The 21768-nt window shown below is 43.1% G+C and overlaps 1 protein-coding gene across 1 annotated transcript; it reads left to right on the plus strand.

Moving 5' to 3' along the window:
• Window positions 1-1364: 1364 nt before the first annotated feature.
• mboat1 (membrane bound O-acyltransferase domain containing 1) lies at window positions 1365-21036 on the plus strand. Its single transcript, XM_082959165.1, has 13 exons — window positions 1365-1945; window positions 2277-2422; window positions 2589-2666; window positions 4205-4300; window positions 7512-7567; window positions 7679-7733; window positions 9997-10180; window positions 10728-10920; window positions 15397-15500; window positions 15605-15669; window positions 15870-16002; window positions 17593-17744; window positions 18330-21036. Exons 1-13 carry the CDS (start codon window positions 1856-1858, stop codon window positions 18499-18501), a joined length of 1524 nt encoding a protein of 507 aa, XP_082815291.1. The 5' UTR covers window positions 1365-1855; the 3' UTR covers window positions 18502-21036.
• Window positions 21037-21768: the final 732 nt, after the last annotated feature.

A 21768-nucleotide genomic window follows, 5' to 3' on the forward strand; every position in this document is an offset into this window, starting at 1 on the left:
GGATTGTATAGGACTCACTTGCACATAGTTATATCGCAATTCGTTAACTTTCTGAATTGCGTTTAAATGGCACCCTGTAGACCTGCTTCATCCTGAGATTATTTCTGTGCAAGACACGGTCCAGTGTTGATAAGCTTACCCTATCAATATTTTGAAATATCTCATTGTTTTCTATTATTTTTCTTTGTATTTGCCGTAATGTTATGGCGTTATTTTCTAGGACCATGTTCATGATTTCAGTTTCCTGTTCAGGAGACAGAACACGTTCCTGACCACCTTGTGTTGGTAATCTTTCAGTTCTGCCAAACAAATAGTCAAATACTGTAAATACAAAGTAGGAATACATTTCCCAAATACTTGAAAAATACTTTTTTACAGTCCTACAGAACAGTCCACAGGCAATACTGTACTCATTGAGTACTGTATTGATATGCAGTACTGCAATTTTCTAGTGAGAGTAGATTTCTTACCTATTCTCATTTCGGAATGTCCGGATGATGGATGCTACAGTGTACCTGCTCAAATTTGGCTGTACTCTTTGCCCAGCCTCCCTCATTGTTAGATCATGGTTGACCACATGATCAACCAAAGTGGCTCGGATCTCATCAGAGATTACGGTCCTTCGTCTTCCCACTCCCACTCCCACTCCCACTCTCACTCTCACTCTCACTCTCACTCTCACTCTCACTCTCACTCCCACTCCCACTCCCACTCCCACTCTCACTCTCACTCTCACTCTCACTCTCACTCTCACTCCCACTCCCACTCCCACTCTCACGGCTCTGCCTCTGTTTCCAACGTTGGCATCCATTGCTCCAAAACAGAAGAGCTCACCTGTTGCCCTTTTATGCTAAAGCTCTGATTGCTAATTGTAAAACTGTGTGACGGGTGTTTGCCCATGTGATGAGTCAGTGTGCATATTTGAATGGCAGTGTGTTCATTGTGAAAACATGAGATTTTCTGCTTGAAAATTGTGCCAAATGCAAAGAATTGTGTGTAGTGTTTTGAAAAAAGTGTGTTTTAGAACTGCAATTTGAGTGTAAAGCAGGAATTGTGCTTGTAGTTTAGCAGAATTGGTTCTGGAGTTACATGTTGTGGTCATTGTGTCTCAAGTACCAGTATTTGTGTGTAAACGATTGAGAAAAACTGTAAGCATGTCCCAGTTTAGGTCACCTAGCAGCATGAGCTCAGAAGATAGATGGGGGGCAATCAGTTCACATATGGTATCGAGGGCACAGCTGGGGGCAGAGGGAGTGAGAGACTTGTTTCTGGAAAGGTGAATTTTTAGAAGTAGAAGCTCGAATTGTTTGGGTACAGACATGGATAGTAATACAGAACTCTGCAGGCTGTCTTTACAGTAGATTGCAACACCGCCCCCTTTGGCAGTTCTATCTTGGCAGAAAATGTTATAGTTTGCGATGGAGATTTCATGGTTTTTGGTCGTTTTCCTAAGCCAGGATTCAGACACGGCTAAGACACCCGGGTTGGCAGAGTGTGCTATTAGAGGGGAGGGGGCCATCCCATCCGCCACCTACTATTCCTATTGCTCCTGCTTCAGTCCGTGATACAGTTGACAGCTCAGTACCACGCCTTGCTAGACTACAGGCTACATTAGCAGTCAGCACTAATTCTCGTGTATTTGCGAACTGTCACAATAGCATATTGTTGTTAACTACGACTGCACAGAGAGGACGTCGAGTTTTTCTTGAGTCGGCATAAATGCTCGGGATGTATTTCAATCAATGAACAGCAATGAGATTGTAGAAGCACTTTATTTCTTTCTTTGGTAAAACATTTCTTCACTTTATTATAATTATTTTTACGGAGGAGCGACTTCAAACCTTTACCATGCATAATGGACGAGTTGACAACCTCTTCGTTTAAAACTACCGGTTCCAAATGGTTGCTTCCAGTCAGCGATTTTTTTGGATTTCCTTTGGATCAGGTAATCTACACTTTTCCAAAATGAGATGGAAAAAAAAACATCGATTTGCTTAAAGTCAGTTATTTTAATGTCAAATGATGGTTTTAAGTGTCTTGTCCTGCCATAACCCTGGAATGATATGACAACATTCTGGTCACCTGACTTCGCATTTACACACATTACATTTGCATAAGTATATTTAGAGACATTCTGCTTGTATCCAAACTCAACACAGAATAGAATAGAATATAAATATTCTGTTGTCCTAAGGCAATAACACACACTGGATGCATGTACAGTCTACACATCTTGTCAATATCTCATGTCTGGGGGCGTCATGTCTTCTATGCAGGTGAACTTCTTGGCATGTCAGGTGTTTGCCCTTGGTGCAGCCTTCTGGTTCCGTTTTTACCTCAGCCCTCACTTTTCCAGCCCCGTGGTCCGCCATGCCGTCGCCACACTCTTTGGCCTCTCCTTTGTCATATTCTGTTTTGGCTGGTAAGGAACACTTGGGTGCGCTAGACAGGTTAGGGTATACAGGTTAAATCATAGTCGGAATACTTTGTTGAATGGAGGAGACTAACAGATGGACCCAGTTTAGTCCTTATCACCCCGTTTTTACCAGTCACCTAGCATTTGTTTTGTGTTGTTTTCATCGCTGCAGGTATGCAGTCCATATCTCCATCTTGGTGGTGGTTTGCTACAGGATTCTGGTCACAGCTGACATCCACAACATTCACAGGTAAACACACACCACCATGTCTCCCATACAGACACTTGTAATAACATCTTAACCACATGGGTCATTGTTAGCTAACATGTTGATGACAAGTTAAGCTAGATAGGAAGTGGTAGCTGGACCAGACTGTCTCTCTATCTCTCTTGCTCTTTTTCTCTGTCTGTCTGTCTGTCTGTCTGTCTGTCTGTCTGTCTGTGTCTCTCTCAGTGTCTCTCGATCTCTATGTCTCTGTCGCTCTGTGTCTCTCGATCTCTGTCTCTGTTGCTCTGTCTCTCTGTCTCTCTGTCTGTCTGTGTTTAGGTCCTGGAATGTGATGAATGTAGGTAGAAAATAGAACAGTAACACTGATGAGGTTTTACATTAGGGATTCCTTGTAGGAGTCTAGATAGAGACAGCATTGTTCTCTGTGCCATCGCCAATCGCCTCGCCTACTCCAGTTAAAGAAAGATGGGTCATTGGGTTGTGGGTTACGGCGTGGTAAAAGACCATGTTTCACCATCCAGCATGTGTGTACTGTACATCTCCAGTTGTACTTGAAGGTGATTGCTAAGATGAACATGACCCATTCCACCTACTAGTTGATCTTTCTCCCATATGCAGATAAGGAACTACCAGACCGAAACATGAAAAAGGTTTCATTCATTGAAAGCGCCACTCATTATTAGCATGGAGGGATGTAGGATGTTACTCTGTAGCTACATGTTCTCAATCTGAATTACATATTAAATATTAGTATTTATTTTATTTAACCAGGTAGGCCAGTTGAGAACAAGTTCTCTTGTCCAGCTGCGACCTGGACAAGATAAAGCAAAGCAGTGTGACAAAACAACAACACAGAGTTACACATGGAATAAACAAACATACAGTCAATAACACAATAGAAGGTCTATATAAGTCTATATACAGTGAGTGCAAATGAGGTAAGGAAATAAATAGGCCATGGTGGCGAAGTAATTACAATTTAGAAATTAAACACTGGAGTGATAGATGTGCAGAAGATGAATGTGCGGGAGGGTGCGGGCAGCGATCGGTTGAAGAGCATGCATTTAGTTTTACTTGTATTTAAGAGCAGTTGGAGGCCACGGAAGGAGAGTTGTATGGCATTGAAGCTCGTCTAGAGGTTAGTTAACACAGTGTCCAAAGAAGGGCCAGAAGTATACAGAATGGAGGGATGTAGGATGTTACTCTGTGGCTACAAGTTCTCAGTCTGAATTAAATGTTTCCTGCAGGTATACTATGATCAGGGTCATGTTCTCAGTCTGAATTAAATGTTTCCTCCAGGTATACTATGATCATGGCCATGTTCTCAGTCTGAATTAAATGTTTCCTCCAGGTATACTATGATCAGGGTCATGTTCTCAGTCTGAATTAAATGTTTCCTCCAGGTATACTATGATCATGGCCATGTTCTCAGTCTGAATTAAATGTTTCCTCCAGGTATACTATGATCAGGGTCATGTTCTCAGTCAGAATTAAATGTTTCCTCCAGGTATACTATGATCAGGGTCATGTTCTCAGTCTGAATTAAATGTTTCCTCCAGGTATACTATGATCATGGCCATCAGCTACCTCGCAGTGTGTCAGGTGAGCAGAGTCTTCATCTATAACTATGGGATCCTCTCAACAGACTTCTCTGGGTAAGTAGCCATGTTGTTCCAGATCAAGACAGGTTTAGTGGCAGTACTCCAGACCGGTCTCCAGACCACATATTGAGTGTCTCGGTGTGGGATATATTTTTACTCTGTCTTGACTCTGACAACGAGGACTCGTAATTTCTTTCCGAGACCAACGGAGTAAAAAAACTCATAATCAGTTTCCATTCAGTCGGCGCATAAAACTACTTCACCAGGTATATACACTTGTTCATGACACAGTAATATCTTATCGCCTGTTGAAACCTGGCTTCTTACTTTACTCCTTACGTTATACTGTCCTTTACTTTCGTTGAAAAATATCCTCAAACTTTGTTGCACATGTCAGAGTTTCCTTGATTGGCTGGTAGGGAATAGTGGGGTAAATTGATTGGCTGGTAGGGAAGAGTGGGGTAAATTGATTGGCTGGTAGGGAAGAGTGGGGTAAATTGTATGAACGTTGCGAGCTCACTATTAGTAAGGGCAGACCGGGGTAAATTGATTGGCTGGTAGGGCAGACCGGGGTAAATTGATTGGCTGGTAGGGAAGAGTGGGGTAAATTGATTGGCTGGTAGGGCAGACCGGGGTAAATTGATTGGCTGGTAGGGAAGAGTGGGGTAAATTGATTGGCTGGTAGGGCAGACCGGGGTAAATTGATTGGCTGGTAGGGAAGAGTGGGGTAAATTGATTGGCTGGTAGGGCAGACCGGGGTAAATTGTAACAGTCTTTGTATCTATTATAGACCTGTTTGGGTTAGTGATTATTTGTCCTCAGAATGCTGTTGTTTTGACCATACTGAATGTATAAAACCACATGTTGTTCTGAAATATGAACACAGAAATACAGGACATTTTCAACTCTTATAATGGGGGCGATTTGACCAAATTACTATCATGGTCTTGAATTGGACTCTCATTGTTCTGGTCTTGACTTGGTCCCGGACCCCTAGTCCCCCCTCCCGGTCTCAGTCTTGACTCGGTCTCGATTGGCTCCGTCTTTGATCTTGAACACAACACTGATTACTGGACTATGTAATGATGAGAGATATTTCTGTGACCTGAATTCTGAAATAGTTTGTGTTTATTGAGGTTTTCATGGAATGTGTTTTTTCATGGTAAAGAATACAGATGAGGATCTACATTAGAGCTTCCTCAGTCCATACTGAATCAGCTGACTCACTGCTTTTATCTGCACAGTGACAACAGCACTATCTCTCTCACTATTCCTCAGTCTCAGCCTTCCTCAACCTCTGTTTTTCTAGATTTGTATGTCTTACTAGATTCATTTCTTTGTTCCCACCTCTCTCTTGCACACTTTCTCTCTCTCTCTCGCCGTCATGTTGAATCTGCCACTCCCGCCTGGTTAGTTTCTGTCTGTTATCTGCAGGTTTTCTTGGGTCTTGCAGAGATTGTGAAGCACTGCCCTAAACAAATAATAAAGCTGATAAAACATTTTGTCAGTTAGTTTAACAGTACCTGCCGCTGCCATGCTTGCTATACTATTGCAATTCTTTGCCAATGCTAATGCTAATTATGCTATTATATGCTATGCTAATGATGCTATTTCTAACCCTAATCAATGCTAACCTTCGCTAACAAACTGTGCTTTCTCTGCAGACTGCAGGCAGGCAGAATGGTGAATGAGCTGAATCACACTGTACTGCTGTTGACTGGATAGACCATCACTGGGATCTGATGCTCCATTCACGTCCGTTGCTCTGCTTTTTCTCAGTCCATCTGGCTACTATCGGCCCTGTTTCTCACTGTGCTTGCTTATAGTATAACATCCAATCTCATACACTTTGAAATACGGTGCACAGTGTTAACACATTGTGATATTCTATTGTGATGTCATGTAAAACACCTGGTTGTTTTAGATGGGTTCTAGAATCAATCAGCATAGTAGTGATGTCATGTAAAACACCTGGTTGTTTTAGATGGGTTCTAGAATCAATCAGCATAGTAGTGATGTCATGTAAAACACCTGGTTGTTTTAGATGGGTTCTAGAATCAATCAGCATAGTAGTGATGTCATGTAAAACACCTGGTTGTTTTAGATGGGTTCTAGAATCAATCAGCATAGTAGTGATGTCATGTAAAACACCTGGTTGTTTTAGATGGGTTCTAGAATCAATCAGCATAGTAGTGATGTCATGTAAAACACCTGGTTGTTTTAGATGGGTTCTAGAATCAATCAGCATAGTAGTGATGTCATGTAAAACACCTGGTTGTTTTAGATGGGTTCTAGAATCAATCAGCATAGTAGTGATGTCATGTAAAACACCTGGTTGTTTTAGATGGGTTCTAGAATCAATCAGCATAGTAGTGATGTCATGTAAAACACCTGGTTGTTTTAGATGGGTTCTAGAATCAATCAGCATAGTAGTGATGTCATGTAAAACACCTGGTTGTTTTAGATGGGTTCTAGAATCAATCAGCATAGTAGTGATGTCATGTAAAACACCTGGTTGTTTTAGATGGGTTCTAGAATCAAGTTCTGGCTCCCGAGTGGCGCAGCGGTCTAAGGCACTTGCATCACAATGCTAGAGGCGCCACTACAGACCCTGGTTTGATCCCGGGCTGTATCACAACTGGCCGTGATCGGGAGTTAGCCCAGCATCATCCTGGTTAGGGTTTGGCCTGTGTAGGCCGTCATTTAAAAAAAATAGTTTGTTCTAAACTGACTCACCTAGTTAAATGTATATATTTTAAGATCGGCATGGTAGTGTTGTTATGTAGGTTCATTGCCGTTCTCTAATAGTGTGTCTGTGTGTCACATTCTCTGATGCCAGCGTTCTTGACCTGACAATGCCAATCAGTGTCTGTTGACTACGGCTCACGTAACACAACCATACAATGGACATGCACACACACACACACACACACACACACACACACACACACACACACACACACACACACACACACACACACACACACACACACACACACACACACACACACACACACACACACTCTCTATAAGTGCATGGCATGCTCTCACACAGAGAGGGTGTGTGTTCCTGCATGTGTCACACCAACAAAGAGGTTATTCTATGTGAACGTCTGAATGAAAAGCACCAAAGAATGAATGATAATTTATTCCTGATGTACGGTTAGGCTTTATGAAATGCTGTTCACATTCCATTTCTGTCCTTGTTAATGTCCTCAGTGAGCGTTCGACTTTATAAACTAAATATTGTGTTTCCTCCCTTCAGGCCGTTGATGATAATTACCCAGAAAACCACTATGTTATCTTTTCAAGTGCATGATGGTAAGGAATGTCCAGGGGATCGGAAGGGAACCTATGCTTTGTCTTTGTTCTTTTGATGTTTGGGTTGAAAAAACGATGTCTCCCTTATGCTTACGTTTCCACGGTTTCCAGGTATGTGTAAAAAGCGCGAGGACCTCACGGCTGATCAGAGGCTCCATGCTGTAGAGTATGTATTCATTACGGTATATACATTTATCTTCCATATACATGCATGCCTTGCAGTGCGTTGGCTCAGTGTTGATGACAGGAAAATAGGTTATGTAGACTTCTGAAATCCACAGCATGACATGAAATCTACCGTCCACATCTACCGTCCACATCTACCGTCCACATCTACCGTCCACATCTACCGTCCACATCTACCGTCCACATCTACCCTCCACATCTACCGTCCACATCTACCGTCCACATCTACCGTCCACATCTACCGTACACGTCTACCGTCCACATCTTTCGTCTACCGTCCACATCTACCGTCTACATCTACCGTCCACATCTACCGTCCACATCTACCGTCTACCGTCCACATCTACCGTCCACATCTACCCTCCACATCTACCGTCCACATCTACCGTCCACATCTACCGTCTACCGTCCACATCTACCGTACACATCTACCGTCTACCGTCCACATCTACCGTCCACATCTACCGTCTACCGTCCACATCTACCGTCCACATCTACCGGCCACATCTACCGTCCACATCTACCGTCCACATCTACCATCCACGTCTACCGTCCACATCTACCGTCTACCGTCCACATCTACCGTCCACATCTACCGTCCACATCTACCGTCTACATCTACCGTCCACATCTACCGTCCACATCTACCGTCTACCGTCCACATCTACCGTCCACATCTACCCTCCACATCTACCCTCCACATCTACCGTCCACATCTACCCTCCACATCTACCGTCCACATCTACCGTACACGTCTACCGTCCACATCTACCGTCTACCGTCCACATCTACCGTCCACATCTACCGTCCACATCTACCGTCCACATCTACCCTCCACATCTTTCGTCTACCGTCCACATCTACCGTCCACATCTACCGTCCACATCTACCCTCCACATCTACCGTCCACATCTACCGTCCACATCTACCGTCCACATCTACCGTACACGTCTACCGTCCACATCTTTCGTCTACCGTCCACATCTACCGTCTACATCTACCGTCCACATCTACCGTCCACATCTACCGTCCACATCTACCGTCTACCGTCCACATCTACCGTCCACATCTACCCTCCACATCTACCGTCCACATCTACCGTCCACATCTACCGTCTACCGTCCACATCTACCGTACACATCTACCGTCTACCGTCCACATCTACCGTCCACATCTACCGTCTACCGTCCACATCTACCGTCCACATCTACCGGCCACATCTACCGTCCACATCTACCGTCCACATCTACCATCCACGTCTACCGTCCACATCTACCGTCTACCGTCCACATCTACCGTCCACATCTACCGTCTACCGTCCACATCTACCGTCCACATCTACCCTCCACATCTACCGTCCACATCTACCGTCTACCGTCCACATCTACCGTCCACATCTACCGTCCACATCTACCGTCCACATCTACCTTCCACATCTACCGTCCACATCTACCGTCCACATCTACCCTCCACATCTACCGTCTACCGTCCACATCTACCGTCCACATCTACCGTCTACCGTCCACATCTACCCTCCACATCTACCGTACACATCTACCCTCCACATCTACCGTCCACATCTACCCTCCACATCTACCCTCCATCTACCGTCCACATCTACCGTCCACATCTACCCTCCACATCTACCGTCCACATCTACCCTCCACATCTACCGTACACATCTACCGTACACATCTACCGTCCACATCTACCGTCCACATCTACCGCCCACATCTACCGTCTACATCTACCGTCCACATCTACCGTCCACATCTACCGTTCACATCTACCGTACACAAATTACATTGATATTAACTACTTGTCTGTGCAAGTCTTCTCACTCAAAGTAAAGAAGATAGCCTAGAATGATATTGTCAGGAGAAAACAATTATTTTTTATTTATTTTACCTTTATTTAACTAGGCAAGTCAGTTAAGAACAAATTCTTATTTACAATGACGGCCTACCAAGGAACAGTGGGTTAACAGCCTTGTTCAGGGGCAGAACGACTTTTACCTTGTCTCTCTCTGTCTCTCTGTCTCTGTGTCTCTCTCTCTGTCTCTGTGTCTCTGTCTCTGTGTCTCTGTCTCTGTGTCTCTCTCTCTGTCTCTCTGTGTCTCTCTGTGTCTCTCTCTGTCTCTCTCTGTCTCTCTCTGTCTCTCTCTGTCTCTCTCTGTCTCTCTCTGTCTCTCTCTCCCTCAGATTAGTCTCCAATGTCTCTTTCTTCCTCTCTTCTACCTCCAGCTCCAAGCCGTCTCTGATAGAATACCTGAGCTACAATCTGAACTTCCTCAGTATCCTGGTGGGACCCTGCAGTCACTATAAAGACTACATAGACTTTATAGAGGGGAGACACGTTCAGAGGAGGCTGTCAGGATCCAACACTGGACAGAATGGATATGATAAAGTCCCAGAGCCCTCACCTATGGTAAGACTGGGTACAAGTGGAGTCATTTTAGTCCCAGAGCCCTCACCTATGGTAAGACTGGGTACAAGTAGAGTCATGTTAGTCCCAGAGCCCTCACCTATGGTAAGACTGGGTACAAGTAGAGTCATGTTAGTCCCAGAGCCTTCACCTATGGTAAGACTGGGTACAAGTAGAGTCATGTTAGTCCCAGAGCCCTCACCTATGGTAAGGATGGGTACAAGTAGAGTCATTTTAGTCCCAGAGCCCTCACCTATGGTAAGGATGGGTACAAGTAGAGTCACGTTAGTCCGAGAGCCCTCACCTATGGTAAGGATGGGTACAAGTGGAGTCATGTAAAGTAAAGAAGTACTTTCTTTCAGAAACTATATTGCCATTAAGTTTGTCTTATACGTGTATAATAACAATGTAATTACACCACTAACAACATAGCAGCATATTATCAGGTGTTTATTGCAAAATAAATGACTTACCTGGCTGAATGCAGGCAATTAGAAAGTAGTTTCCCTGTTGGCCATGAAGGATCTGACTCTCTCCCTCTGGCTTTCAGGCTGCTGTCACACGTAAACTGCTGATCTGTGGTGTGTGCATGGTTTTGTTCCTGACCCTCACCAAAGCGTTCCCCATCACATATAACGTTGACAGCCATTTCGTCAACGAGGCACCTTTCCTAACCAGACTGGCGTATGCCTTCTTCTCTATACAAGCTGCTAGACCCAAGTTCTACTTCGCATGGACTTTAGGTGAGGCTTCACCTACCCACTCTAGTGTTGGCTATTGGAAAGTTCATTCATTCATACTGGGGAAAGTTCATTCATTCATTACTATTGGGGGAAAGTTCATTCATTCATTAATATTGGGGGGAAAGTTCATTCATTCATTAATATTGGGGGGAAAGTTCATTCATTCATTACTATGGGGGAAAGTTCATTCATTCATTACTATGGGGGAAAGTTCATTCATTCATTACTATGGGGGAAAGTTCATTCATTCATTAATATTGGGGGAAAGCTCATTCATTCATTCATTACTATTGGGGGAAAGCTCATTCATTCATTCATTACTATTGGGGGAAAGTTCATTCATTAATATTGGGGGAAAGTTCATTCATTCATTCATTACTATTGGGGGAAAGTTCATTCATTCATTACTATGGGGGAAAGTTCATTCATTCATTAATATTGGGGGAAAGTTCATTCATTCATTACTATTGGGGGAAAGTTCATTCATTCATTCATTAATATTGGGGGAAAGTTCATTCATTCATTAATATTGGGGGGAAAGTTCATTCATTCATTACTATGGGGGAAAGTTCATTCATTCATTACTATGGGGGAAAGTTCATTCATTCATTAATATTGGGGGAAAGCTCATTCATTCATTCATTACTATTGGGGGAAAGCTCATTCATTCATTCATTACTATTGGGGGAAAGTTCATTCATTAATATTGGGGGAAAGTTCATTCATTCATTCATTACTATTGGGGGAAAGTTCATTCATTCATTACTATGGGGGAAAGTTCATTCATTCATTAATATTGGGGGAAAGTTCATTCATTCATTACTATTGGGGGAAAGTTCATTCATTCATTACTATTGGGGGAAAGTTCATTCATTAATATTGGGGGAAAGTTAATTCATTCATTACTATGGGGGAAAGTTCATTCATTCATTACTATTGGGGAAAGTTCATTCATTCATTACTATGGGGGAAAGTTCATTCATTCATTCATTAATATTGGGGGGAAAGTTCATTCATTCATTAATATTGGGGGGAAAGTTCATTCATTCATTACTATGGGGGAAAGTTCATTCATTCATTAATATTGGGGGAAAGCTCATTCATTCATTCATTACTATTGGGGGAAAGTTCATTCATTAATATTGGGGGAAAGTTCATTCATTCATTCATTACTATTGGGGGAAAGTTCATTCATTCATTAATATTGGGGGAAAGTTCATTCATTCATTACTATGGGGGAAAGTTCATTCATTCTTTCATTACTATTGGGGGAAAGTTCATTCATTCATTCATTAATATTGGGGGAAAGTTCATTCATTCATTCATTACTATTGGGGGAAAGTTCATTATTCATTCATTACTATTGGGGGAAAGTTCATTCATTCATTACTATTGGGGGAAAGTTCATTCATTCATTACTATTGGGGGAAAGTTCATTCATTCATTACTATTGGGGGAAAGTTCATTCATTCATTACTATTGGGGGAAAGTTCATTCATTCATTCATTACTATTGGGGGAAAGTTCATTCATTCATTCATTACTATTGGGGGAAAGTTCATTCATTCATTACTATTGGGGGAAAGCTTCATTCATTCATTACTATGGGGGAAAGTTCATTCATTCATTCATTACTATTGGGGGAAAGTTCATTCATTCATTACTATTGGGGGAAAGTTCATTCATTCATTACTATTGGGGGAAAGCTCATTCATTCATTCATTACTATTGGGGGAAAGTTCATTCATTAATATTGGGGGAAAGTTCATTCATTCATTCATTACTATTGGGGGAAAGTTCATTCATTCATTAATATTGGGGGAAAGTTCATTCTTTCATTACTATTGGGGGAAAGTTCATTCATTCTTCATTACTATTGGGGGAAAGTTCATTCATTCATTCATTAATATTGGGGGAAAGTTCATTCATTCATTACTATTGGGGGAAAGTTCATTCATTCATTACTATTGGGGGAAAGTTCATTCATTCATTACTATTGGGGGAAAGTTCATTCATTCATTACTATTGGGGGAAAGTTCATTCATTCATTACTATTGGGGGAAAGTTCATTCATTCATTACTATGGGGGAAAGTTCATTCATTCATTCATTACTATTGGGGGAAAGTCATTCATTCATTCATTACTATTGGGGGAAAGTTCATTCATTCATTACTATTGGGGGAAAGTTCATTCATTCATTCATTACTATGGGGGAAAGTTCATTCATTCATTCATTACTATTGGGGGAAAGTTCATTCATTCATTACTATTGGGGGAAAGTTCATTCATTCATTACTATTGGGGGAAAGCTCATTCATTCATTCATTACTATTGGGGGAAAGTTCATTCATTCATTACTATTGGGGGAAAGTTCATTCATTCATTCATTAATATTGGGGGGAAAGTTCATTCATTCATTACTATTGGGGGAAAGTTCATTCATTCATTAATATTGGGGGAAAGTTCATTCATTCATTACTATTGGGGGAAAGTTCATTCATTCATTAATATTGGGGGAAAGCTCATTCATTCATTCATTACTATTGGGGGAAAGCTCATTCATTCATTCATTACTATTGGGGGAAAGTTCATTCATTCATTCATTAATATTGGGGGAAAGTTCATTCATTCATTACTATGGGGGAAAGTTCATTCATTCATTCATTACTATGGGGGAAAGTTCATTCATTCATTACTATTGGGGAAAGTTCATTCATTCATTCATTACTATTGGGGGAAAGTTCATTCATTCATTCATTAATATTGGGGGGAAAGTTCATTCATTCATTACTATGGGGGAAAGTTCATTCATTCATTAATATTGGGGGAAAGCTCATTCATTCATTCATTACTATTGGGGGAAAGCTCATTCATTCATTCATTACTATTGGGGGAAAGTTCATTCATTCATTCATTACTATTGGGGGAAAGTTCATTCATTCATTCATTAATATTGGGGGAAAGTTCATTCATTCATTACTATTGGGGGAAAGTTCATTCATTCATTACTATTGGGGAAAGTTCATTCATTCATTACTATGGGGGAAAGTTCATTCATTCATTCATTAATATTGGGGGGAAAGTTCATTCATTCATTACTATTGGGGGAAAGTTCATTCATTCATTAATATTGGGGGAAAGCTCATTCATTCATTCATTACTATTGGGGGAAAGTTCATTCATTCATTCATTACTATTGGGGGAAAGTTCATTCATTCATTACTATTGGGGGAAAGTTCATTCATTCATTACTATTGGGGGAAAGTTCATTCATTCATTACTATGGGGGAAAGTTCATTCATTCATTCATTAATATTGGGGGAAAGTTCATTCATTCATTACTATGGGGGAAAGTTCATTCATTCATTCATTACTATTGGGGGAAAGTTCATTCATTCATTCATTACTATGGGGGAAAGTTCATTCATTCATTACTATTGGGGAAAGTTCATTCATTCATTCATTAATATTGGGGGGAAAGTTCATTCATTCATTAATATTGGGGGGAAAGTTCATTCATTCATTACTATGGAGGAAAGCTCATCCATTCATTACTATGGGGGAAAGTTCATCCATTCATTACTATTGGGGGAAAGTTCATTCATTCATTAATATTGGGGGAAAGTTCATTCATTCATTACTATTGGGGGAAAGTTCATTCATTCATTACTATTGGGGGAAAGTTCATTCATTCATTACTATTGGGGGAAAGTTCATTCATTCATTACTATGGGGGAAAGTTCATTCATTCATTACTATGGGGGAAAGTTCATTCATTCATTACTATTGGGGAAAGTTCATTCATTCATTACTATGGGGGAAAGTTCATTCATTCATTCATTAATATTGGGGGAAAGTTCATTCATTCATTACTATGGGGGAAAGTTCATTCATTCATTCATTACTATGGGGGAAAGTTCATCCATTCATTACTATGGGGGAAAGTTCATTCATTCATTACTATGGGGGAAGGTTCATCCATTCATTACTATGGGGGAAGGTTCATCCATTCATTACTATGGGGGAAAGTTCATTCATTACTATGGGGGAAGGTTCATCCATTCATTACTATGGGGGAAAGTTCATCCATTCATTACTATTGGGGGAAAGTTCATCCATTCATTACTATTGGGGGAAAGTTCATCCATTCATTACTATGGGGGAAGGTTCATCCATTCATTATTATGGGGGAAAGTTCATCCATTCATTATTATGGGGGAAGGTTCATTCAATCATTACTATGGGGGAAGGTTCATCCATTCATTACTATGGGGGAAGGTTCATCCATTCATTACTATGGGGGAAGGTTCATCCATTCATTACTATGGGGGAAGGTTCATCCATTCATTACTATGGGGGAAGGTTCATCCATTCATTACTATGGTGGAAGGTTCATCCATTCATTACTATGGGGGAAAGTTCATCCATTCATTACTATGGGGGAAGGTTCATCCATTCATGTGTTTGTCCCAACAGCGGATGCCATCAACAATGCAGCAGGTTATGGTTTTAAAGGTGTGGATGAAGCTGGACAGGTATCCTGGGACCTCATCTCCAACATCAGCATCTGGGAGATTGAGGTACGTTTGGAAACATCAACAACAACAAACACTGTTGGAACTTTTAGCTTTGCAGAATTATTGAAAATGACTGAAGTTTAATATTGAACTCTCTCTTTTTGCAGACAGCAACTAGTTTCAAGAAGTTCATAGATAACTGGAATATTCAGACTGGTGTTTGGCTCAAAACGTAAGTATTAATTCTTCCAAGATATTCTACCAAGATAATGTCCAGATATGCATAACATTAGTACAAAACCAATTTTCTGTACATTCATGAATGTTTATTTTATTCTGTTAACTGCATAACAATATATCTGACCCAGGTCTGGTTATAACTCCTCCATTACCCCACAGCCCTGACCTTCATCCTGTCTCCTCTCTCTTCAGTGTGTGTTACGACCGTGCTCCCCGTTACCCCACAGCCCTGACCTTCATCCTGTCAGCTCTATGGCATGGAGTTTACCCTGGATACTACTTCACCTTTATTACTGCTATACCCATCACACTGGCAGCGAGAGCTGTGAGTACCATTATTACTGCTGTACCCATCACACTGGCAGCGAGAGCTGTGAGTACCATTATTACTGCTGTACCCATCACACTGGCAGCGAGAGCTGTGAGTACCATTATTACTGCTGTACCCATCACACTGGCAGCGAGAGCTGTGAGTACCATTATTACTGCTATACCCATCACACTGGCAGCGAGAGCTGTGAGTACCATTATTACTGCTATACCCATCACACTGGCAGCGAGAGCTGTGAGTACCATTATTACTGCTGTACCCATCACACTGGCAGTGCTGTGAGTACCATTATTACTGCTATACCCATCACACTGGCAGCGAGAGCTGTGAGTACCATTATTACTGCTGTACCCATCACACTGGCAGTGCTGTGAGAACCATTATTACTGCTGTACCCATCACACTGGCAGCGAGAGCTGTGAGTACCATTATTACTGCTGTACCCATCACACTGGCAGCGAGCTGTGAGTACCATTATTACTGCTGTACCCATCACACTGGCAGCGAGAGCTGTGAGTACCATTATTACTGCTGTACCCGTCACACTGGCAGCGAGAGCTGTGAGTACCATTATTACTGCTGTACCCATCACACTGGCAGCGAGAGCTGTGAGTACCATTATTACTGCTGTACCCATCACACTGGCAGATAGAGCTGTGAGTACCTTTATCACTGCTATACCCATCACACTGACAGGGCTGTGAGTACCATTATTGCTGCTGTACCCATCACACTGGCAGGGCTGTGAGTAGCATTACTACTGCTGTACCCATCACACTAGCAGTGCTGTGAGTACCATTATTACTGCTGTACACATCACACTGACAGAGCTGTGAGTACCATTATTACTGCTGTACCCATCACACTGACAGAGCTGTGAGTACCATTATTACTGCTGTAGCCATCACACTGGCAGCGAGAGCTGTGAGTACCATTATTACTGCTGTACCCATCACACTGGCAGTAGAGCTGTGAGTACCATTATTACTACTGTATCCATCACACTGGCAGTGCTGTGAGTACCATTATTACTGCTGTACCCATCACACTGACAGATTGAGCTGTGAGTACCATTATTACTGCTATACCCATCACACTGGCAGATAGAGCTGTGAGTACCATTATTACTGCTGTACCCATCACACTGACAGAGCTGTGAGTACCATTATTACTGCTGTACCCATCACACTGACAGGGCTGTGAGTACCATTATTACTGCTGTACCCATCACACAGACAGAGCTGTGAGTACCATTATTACTGCTGTACCCATCACACAGACAGAGCTGTGAGTACCATTATTACTGCTGTACCCATCACACTGACAGGGCTGTGAGTACCATTATTACTGCTGTACCCATCACACAGACAGAGCTGTGAGTACCATTATTACTGCTGTACCCATCACACTGGCAGATAGAGCTGTGAGTCTCTGTTCTTGTCTGTCTCTCGCTGTCTTTCTTTCTCTCGCCGTCTTCCTCACTCTCTCTCTCACTCACACAGCACTCACCTCATGTGTCTCATCATCTCAGCCTCACCCAGGGCCGTACGTCACTGTGTTCTCTCTCCTGTCTCCCACACCCAGGTCCGTAAGAATGTCCGTCAGTATTTCCTGTCCTCTTATCCTCTGAAGCTTGTCTATGACGTAGTGACCTGGGCAGCTACTCAGCTGTGTATCTGCTACACTGTCATGCCCTTCCTACTGCTGGCAGTAGGACCTACCATGCAGTACTACAGGTGAACATCCATTTAGGTTCTTTTCCTAATGGTCAAATGTGTCTCTTTAACGATGATGGTCGTATGTAGCCTGGTCCCTGATCTGGATGTGCTATCATTGTCAACTTCTTGGCATGACAAGGAGTGTAATGTTAGCACAAACACACTGGTACCCAGGCTAGGTCGTATGTGTACCGTATGTGTACCGGAGACACCTGAAACCCCACCTCTTCAAGGAATACCTGGGATAGGATAAAGTAATCCTTCTAACCCCCCCCTTAAAAGATTTAGATGCACTATTGTAAAGTGGTTGTTCCACTGGATATTATAGGTGAATGCACCAATTTGTAAGTCGCTCTGGATAAGAGCGTCTGCTAAATGACAAAAAAAAATGTCTAAAAAATGTACAATTTATTAGCTTAGTATTATCTTAATAAGCCTGGACACAATGTTCCTCAGTTGTCTTTATGGAGGACACGTGTGTCATCTCTACTGTCTGTTGTCTTTATGGAGGACAAGTGTGTCATCTCTACCTTTTCTCTTATTCTGTCCATCTTTGGTGTTTTGGTTTCTGTAGCATTTCATCACATCTTCTTTCCCCCGTAGGTCAATGTACTTCCACATTCACATCATCAGTATTCTGACTGTGATTGTACTGAGCCAGAGCCACAAACCAAGAGGCAGCAGCAGCAACGGCACCAAGCCTGGACCGTACGATCCTCATCCCCAGGCCCAGCCTCAGCTCCAGCCCTCCAACAACAACGTGAAAAGAAAGTGAAGTGTCCCTCTGTGTGTGGAGGCAGCCAGAGACCTGAATGGGCCCACTGGGTCAGACAAAGACGTCTCTGTGTGTCCACAACAAAGAGAGAGCTCAGCGGGGTGTAGGGGGGCTGAGAGGGGCTCTGAGGGACTGTGCCTGCTGGCTGGTCTGCCTTGCAACCCTGTACTCCAAAAACATCCAATACTTCTACTGCCAGGCTCCTACAAGGCCTCTCTCTGCCCTGCTTGCCAATTCTCTGTTCTTTCTTTCCAAGTGTGCACTTGTTCACTTCCCTTCATGGATCTGAAAGGAAAGGACTGGCATACGATCTCCCTCTAGTCCAGTCCATAAACTCACCAATACAACACTTTTAATTAAATGTGTGGGAAGCTGTGCACAAGTGAGAAAGTATACTTCAGGAGAAAGATCTGAGAATTGGGCTCATTGACTGCACAGACAGACAGACAGACAGACAGACAGACAGACAGACAGACAGCTAGCTAGCTAGCTAGCTAGACAGCTAGCTAGCTAGCTAGCTAGCTATAGCTCCCAGGTCCTAGAATTAGATGTGGCTGGCCCATTTCTTTACATCTTAGGTCACTAGATGTAGATATCATGTCAAACATAACCTTACGGGTTAGTAAGATATTAATGGTTTCTGTTTATTGTTGTATGAATGCAGGAAACATTATCCCTCAGGATGGCAGGTAGCCTCGAGGTTAGAGTGTTGGGCCAGTAACCGAGATGAAAAATCTGGCGCTGTGCCCTTGAGCAAGGCACTTTAAACCTAATTGCTCCAGGGGCTCTGTACAATTTTGACCCTGACCGTGACCCCACTCCCTGCAGGTGTCTCAGGGGGAGTTGGGATATGGTGACCCTGACCGTGACCCCACTCCCTGCAGGTGTCTCAGGGGGAGTTGGGATATGCTGACCGTGACCCCACTCCCTGCAGGTGTCTCAGGGGGAGTTGGGATATGGTGACCCTGACCGTGACCCCACTCCCTGCTGGTGTCTCAGGGGGAGTTGGGATATGGTGACCGTGACCCCACTCCCTGCAGGTGTCTCAGGGGGAGTTGGGATATGGTGACCGTGACCCCACTCCCTGCAGGTGTCTCAGGGGGAGTTGGGATATGGTGACCCTGACCGTGACCCCACTCCCTGCAGGTGTCTCAGGGGGAGTTGGGATATGGTGACCGTGACCCCACTCCCTGCAGGTGTCTCAGGGGGAGTTGGGATATGGTGACCCTGACCGTGACCCCACTCCCTGCAGGTGTCTCAGGGGGAGTTGGGATATGGTGACCCTGACCGTGACCCCACTCCCTGCAGGTGTCTCAGGGGGAGTTGGGATATGGTGACCGTGACCCCACTCCCTGCAGGTGTCTCAGGGGGAGTTGGGATATGGTGACCGTGACCGTGACCCCACTCCCTGCAGGTGTCTCAGGGGGAGTTGGGATATGGTGACCCTGACCGTGACCCCACTCCCTGCAGGTGTCTCAGGGGGAGTTGGGATATGGTGACCGTGACCCCACTCCCTGCAGGTGTCTCAGGGGGAGTTGGGATATGGTGACCGTGACCGTGACCCCACTCCCTGCAGGTGTCTCAGGGGGAGTTGGGATATGGTGACCCTGACCGTGACCCCACTCCCTGCTGGTGTCTCAGGGGGAGTTGGGATATGGTGACCCTGACCGTGACCCCACTCCCTGCAGGTGTCTCAGGGGGAGTTGGGATATGCAAGAAACACACTTGTGTGTAACAGTACGAATATAAGCACACACACCCCCCCCACTCCTTTCGAAAGATACGTCCCAAATGGCACCCTATTCCCTTTATAGTCCAGATGGGCCCTGGTCCAAAGTAGTGCAGTGTATAGGGAATAGGTGCCATTTGGGACATAGTAATGAGGCTCTTATTAGGAGCTGTTTGAATAGTTTTTAACACTGGATGATGTTCATCAGGCCTCCTAATATTCATTTCATGTGTCTATGTATTTCAGAGGATGGACAAGTTTACCTTTATTTGGCAGGAAGTTGAGATTCATCAATTTGTCCATTTTTTATTTTTTATTTTTTTTAAATGTATTAACTTTAAAGTCATACAGTCTCAGATGAGGTGCAGGCAGCACCAATGACTTCTGAAGGAAAGTGTTTGTCTGTGTCCCAAATGGCACCCTATTGCCTATATAGTGCACTACCTTTTTAAACAGAGCCTTATGGGGACGAAGCCTTTGACTTTGTTTCAGGGGATGATGTGGACGTCTTCTATTCCTCAGAAGAAGGTCCAAGATCTTTAACATTTCAAGTCCTGAAGCAGCTGAACCACTAATGATGCTAATATGAAGAGTGTCTGGACACGAACACACACACACACTACACACACACTACACACACACTACACACACACACACTACAATACTAGGATACCATAAACTGTTGAATAGTTGTTTTTTTAGCACCCAGACAGTTTGAATTTGTCTGTTTTTTTTAAAAATAATTCCACCAATCAAGTTATTAACCGATATTAAGAGCAATAAAAATAAAGAAATGAAATGACCAATGTGCCTTTAGCCTTTTGATTGTGGCTTGAATAATACTGTCACATTGTAACGTCCGTAGGATAATGTTCACTGTGGAGGCACAGCGACAGAATGGCAATAACATCAGTTGTATGTAACTACTAGGAGCCCATGTGCTAGAGGAGATAGTTACTGACACAGGTCTGAAAGACCAATGGAGACGGCAACATACTGTACAAGATGCCCATCCTCAGATAACCATCATCCTTCCTCGCCCACAGAAAAGCTGGTTCAGTCTCATTCCATGTCATCTGTAGAGGCTAATGGAACTGAAGGGGTTAATTGATGTGAAGAGATGAATCATGTTTTGTGTGGTCAGAATGTATGCATGTAAAACCCCCTAAAGGGGATGTTATTAAGTTGATCTTAATCAATGAGCTGACCTAAAATCTGTCATGAAATACAACTACAATGAGCTAACCACCACCCAGCTACAATGTCTACGAAGACACAAACTGTTGTCATACTCGTTCTGCGAGAAGAAAACCATATCTTGTCACATATGGACTCAGAATGCCCCGTGATAATGAAAATGAAAAGTCACCAGAGTGGCATTGAAGACAGCAGGGGGAGCTATCAAACAGACTACTTCACACTAGAATCTGGAGCGAGATCAAATGCTGTGATACTTCATACATCACGTCTGTGGCCATCCCTCCTACTGGAGAGTTATCCTCCCACGGGAATTTGTTCCAGCATGCATCTCTCAGAAT

This window comes from Salmo salar, chromosome 02 (genome assembly GCF_965601325.2).
Source record: "Salmo salar chromosome 02, fSalSal1, whole genome shotgun sequence".
NCBI lineage: Eukaryota > Metazoa > Chordata > Actinopteri > Salmoniformes > Salmonidae > Salmo > Salmo salar.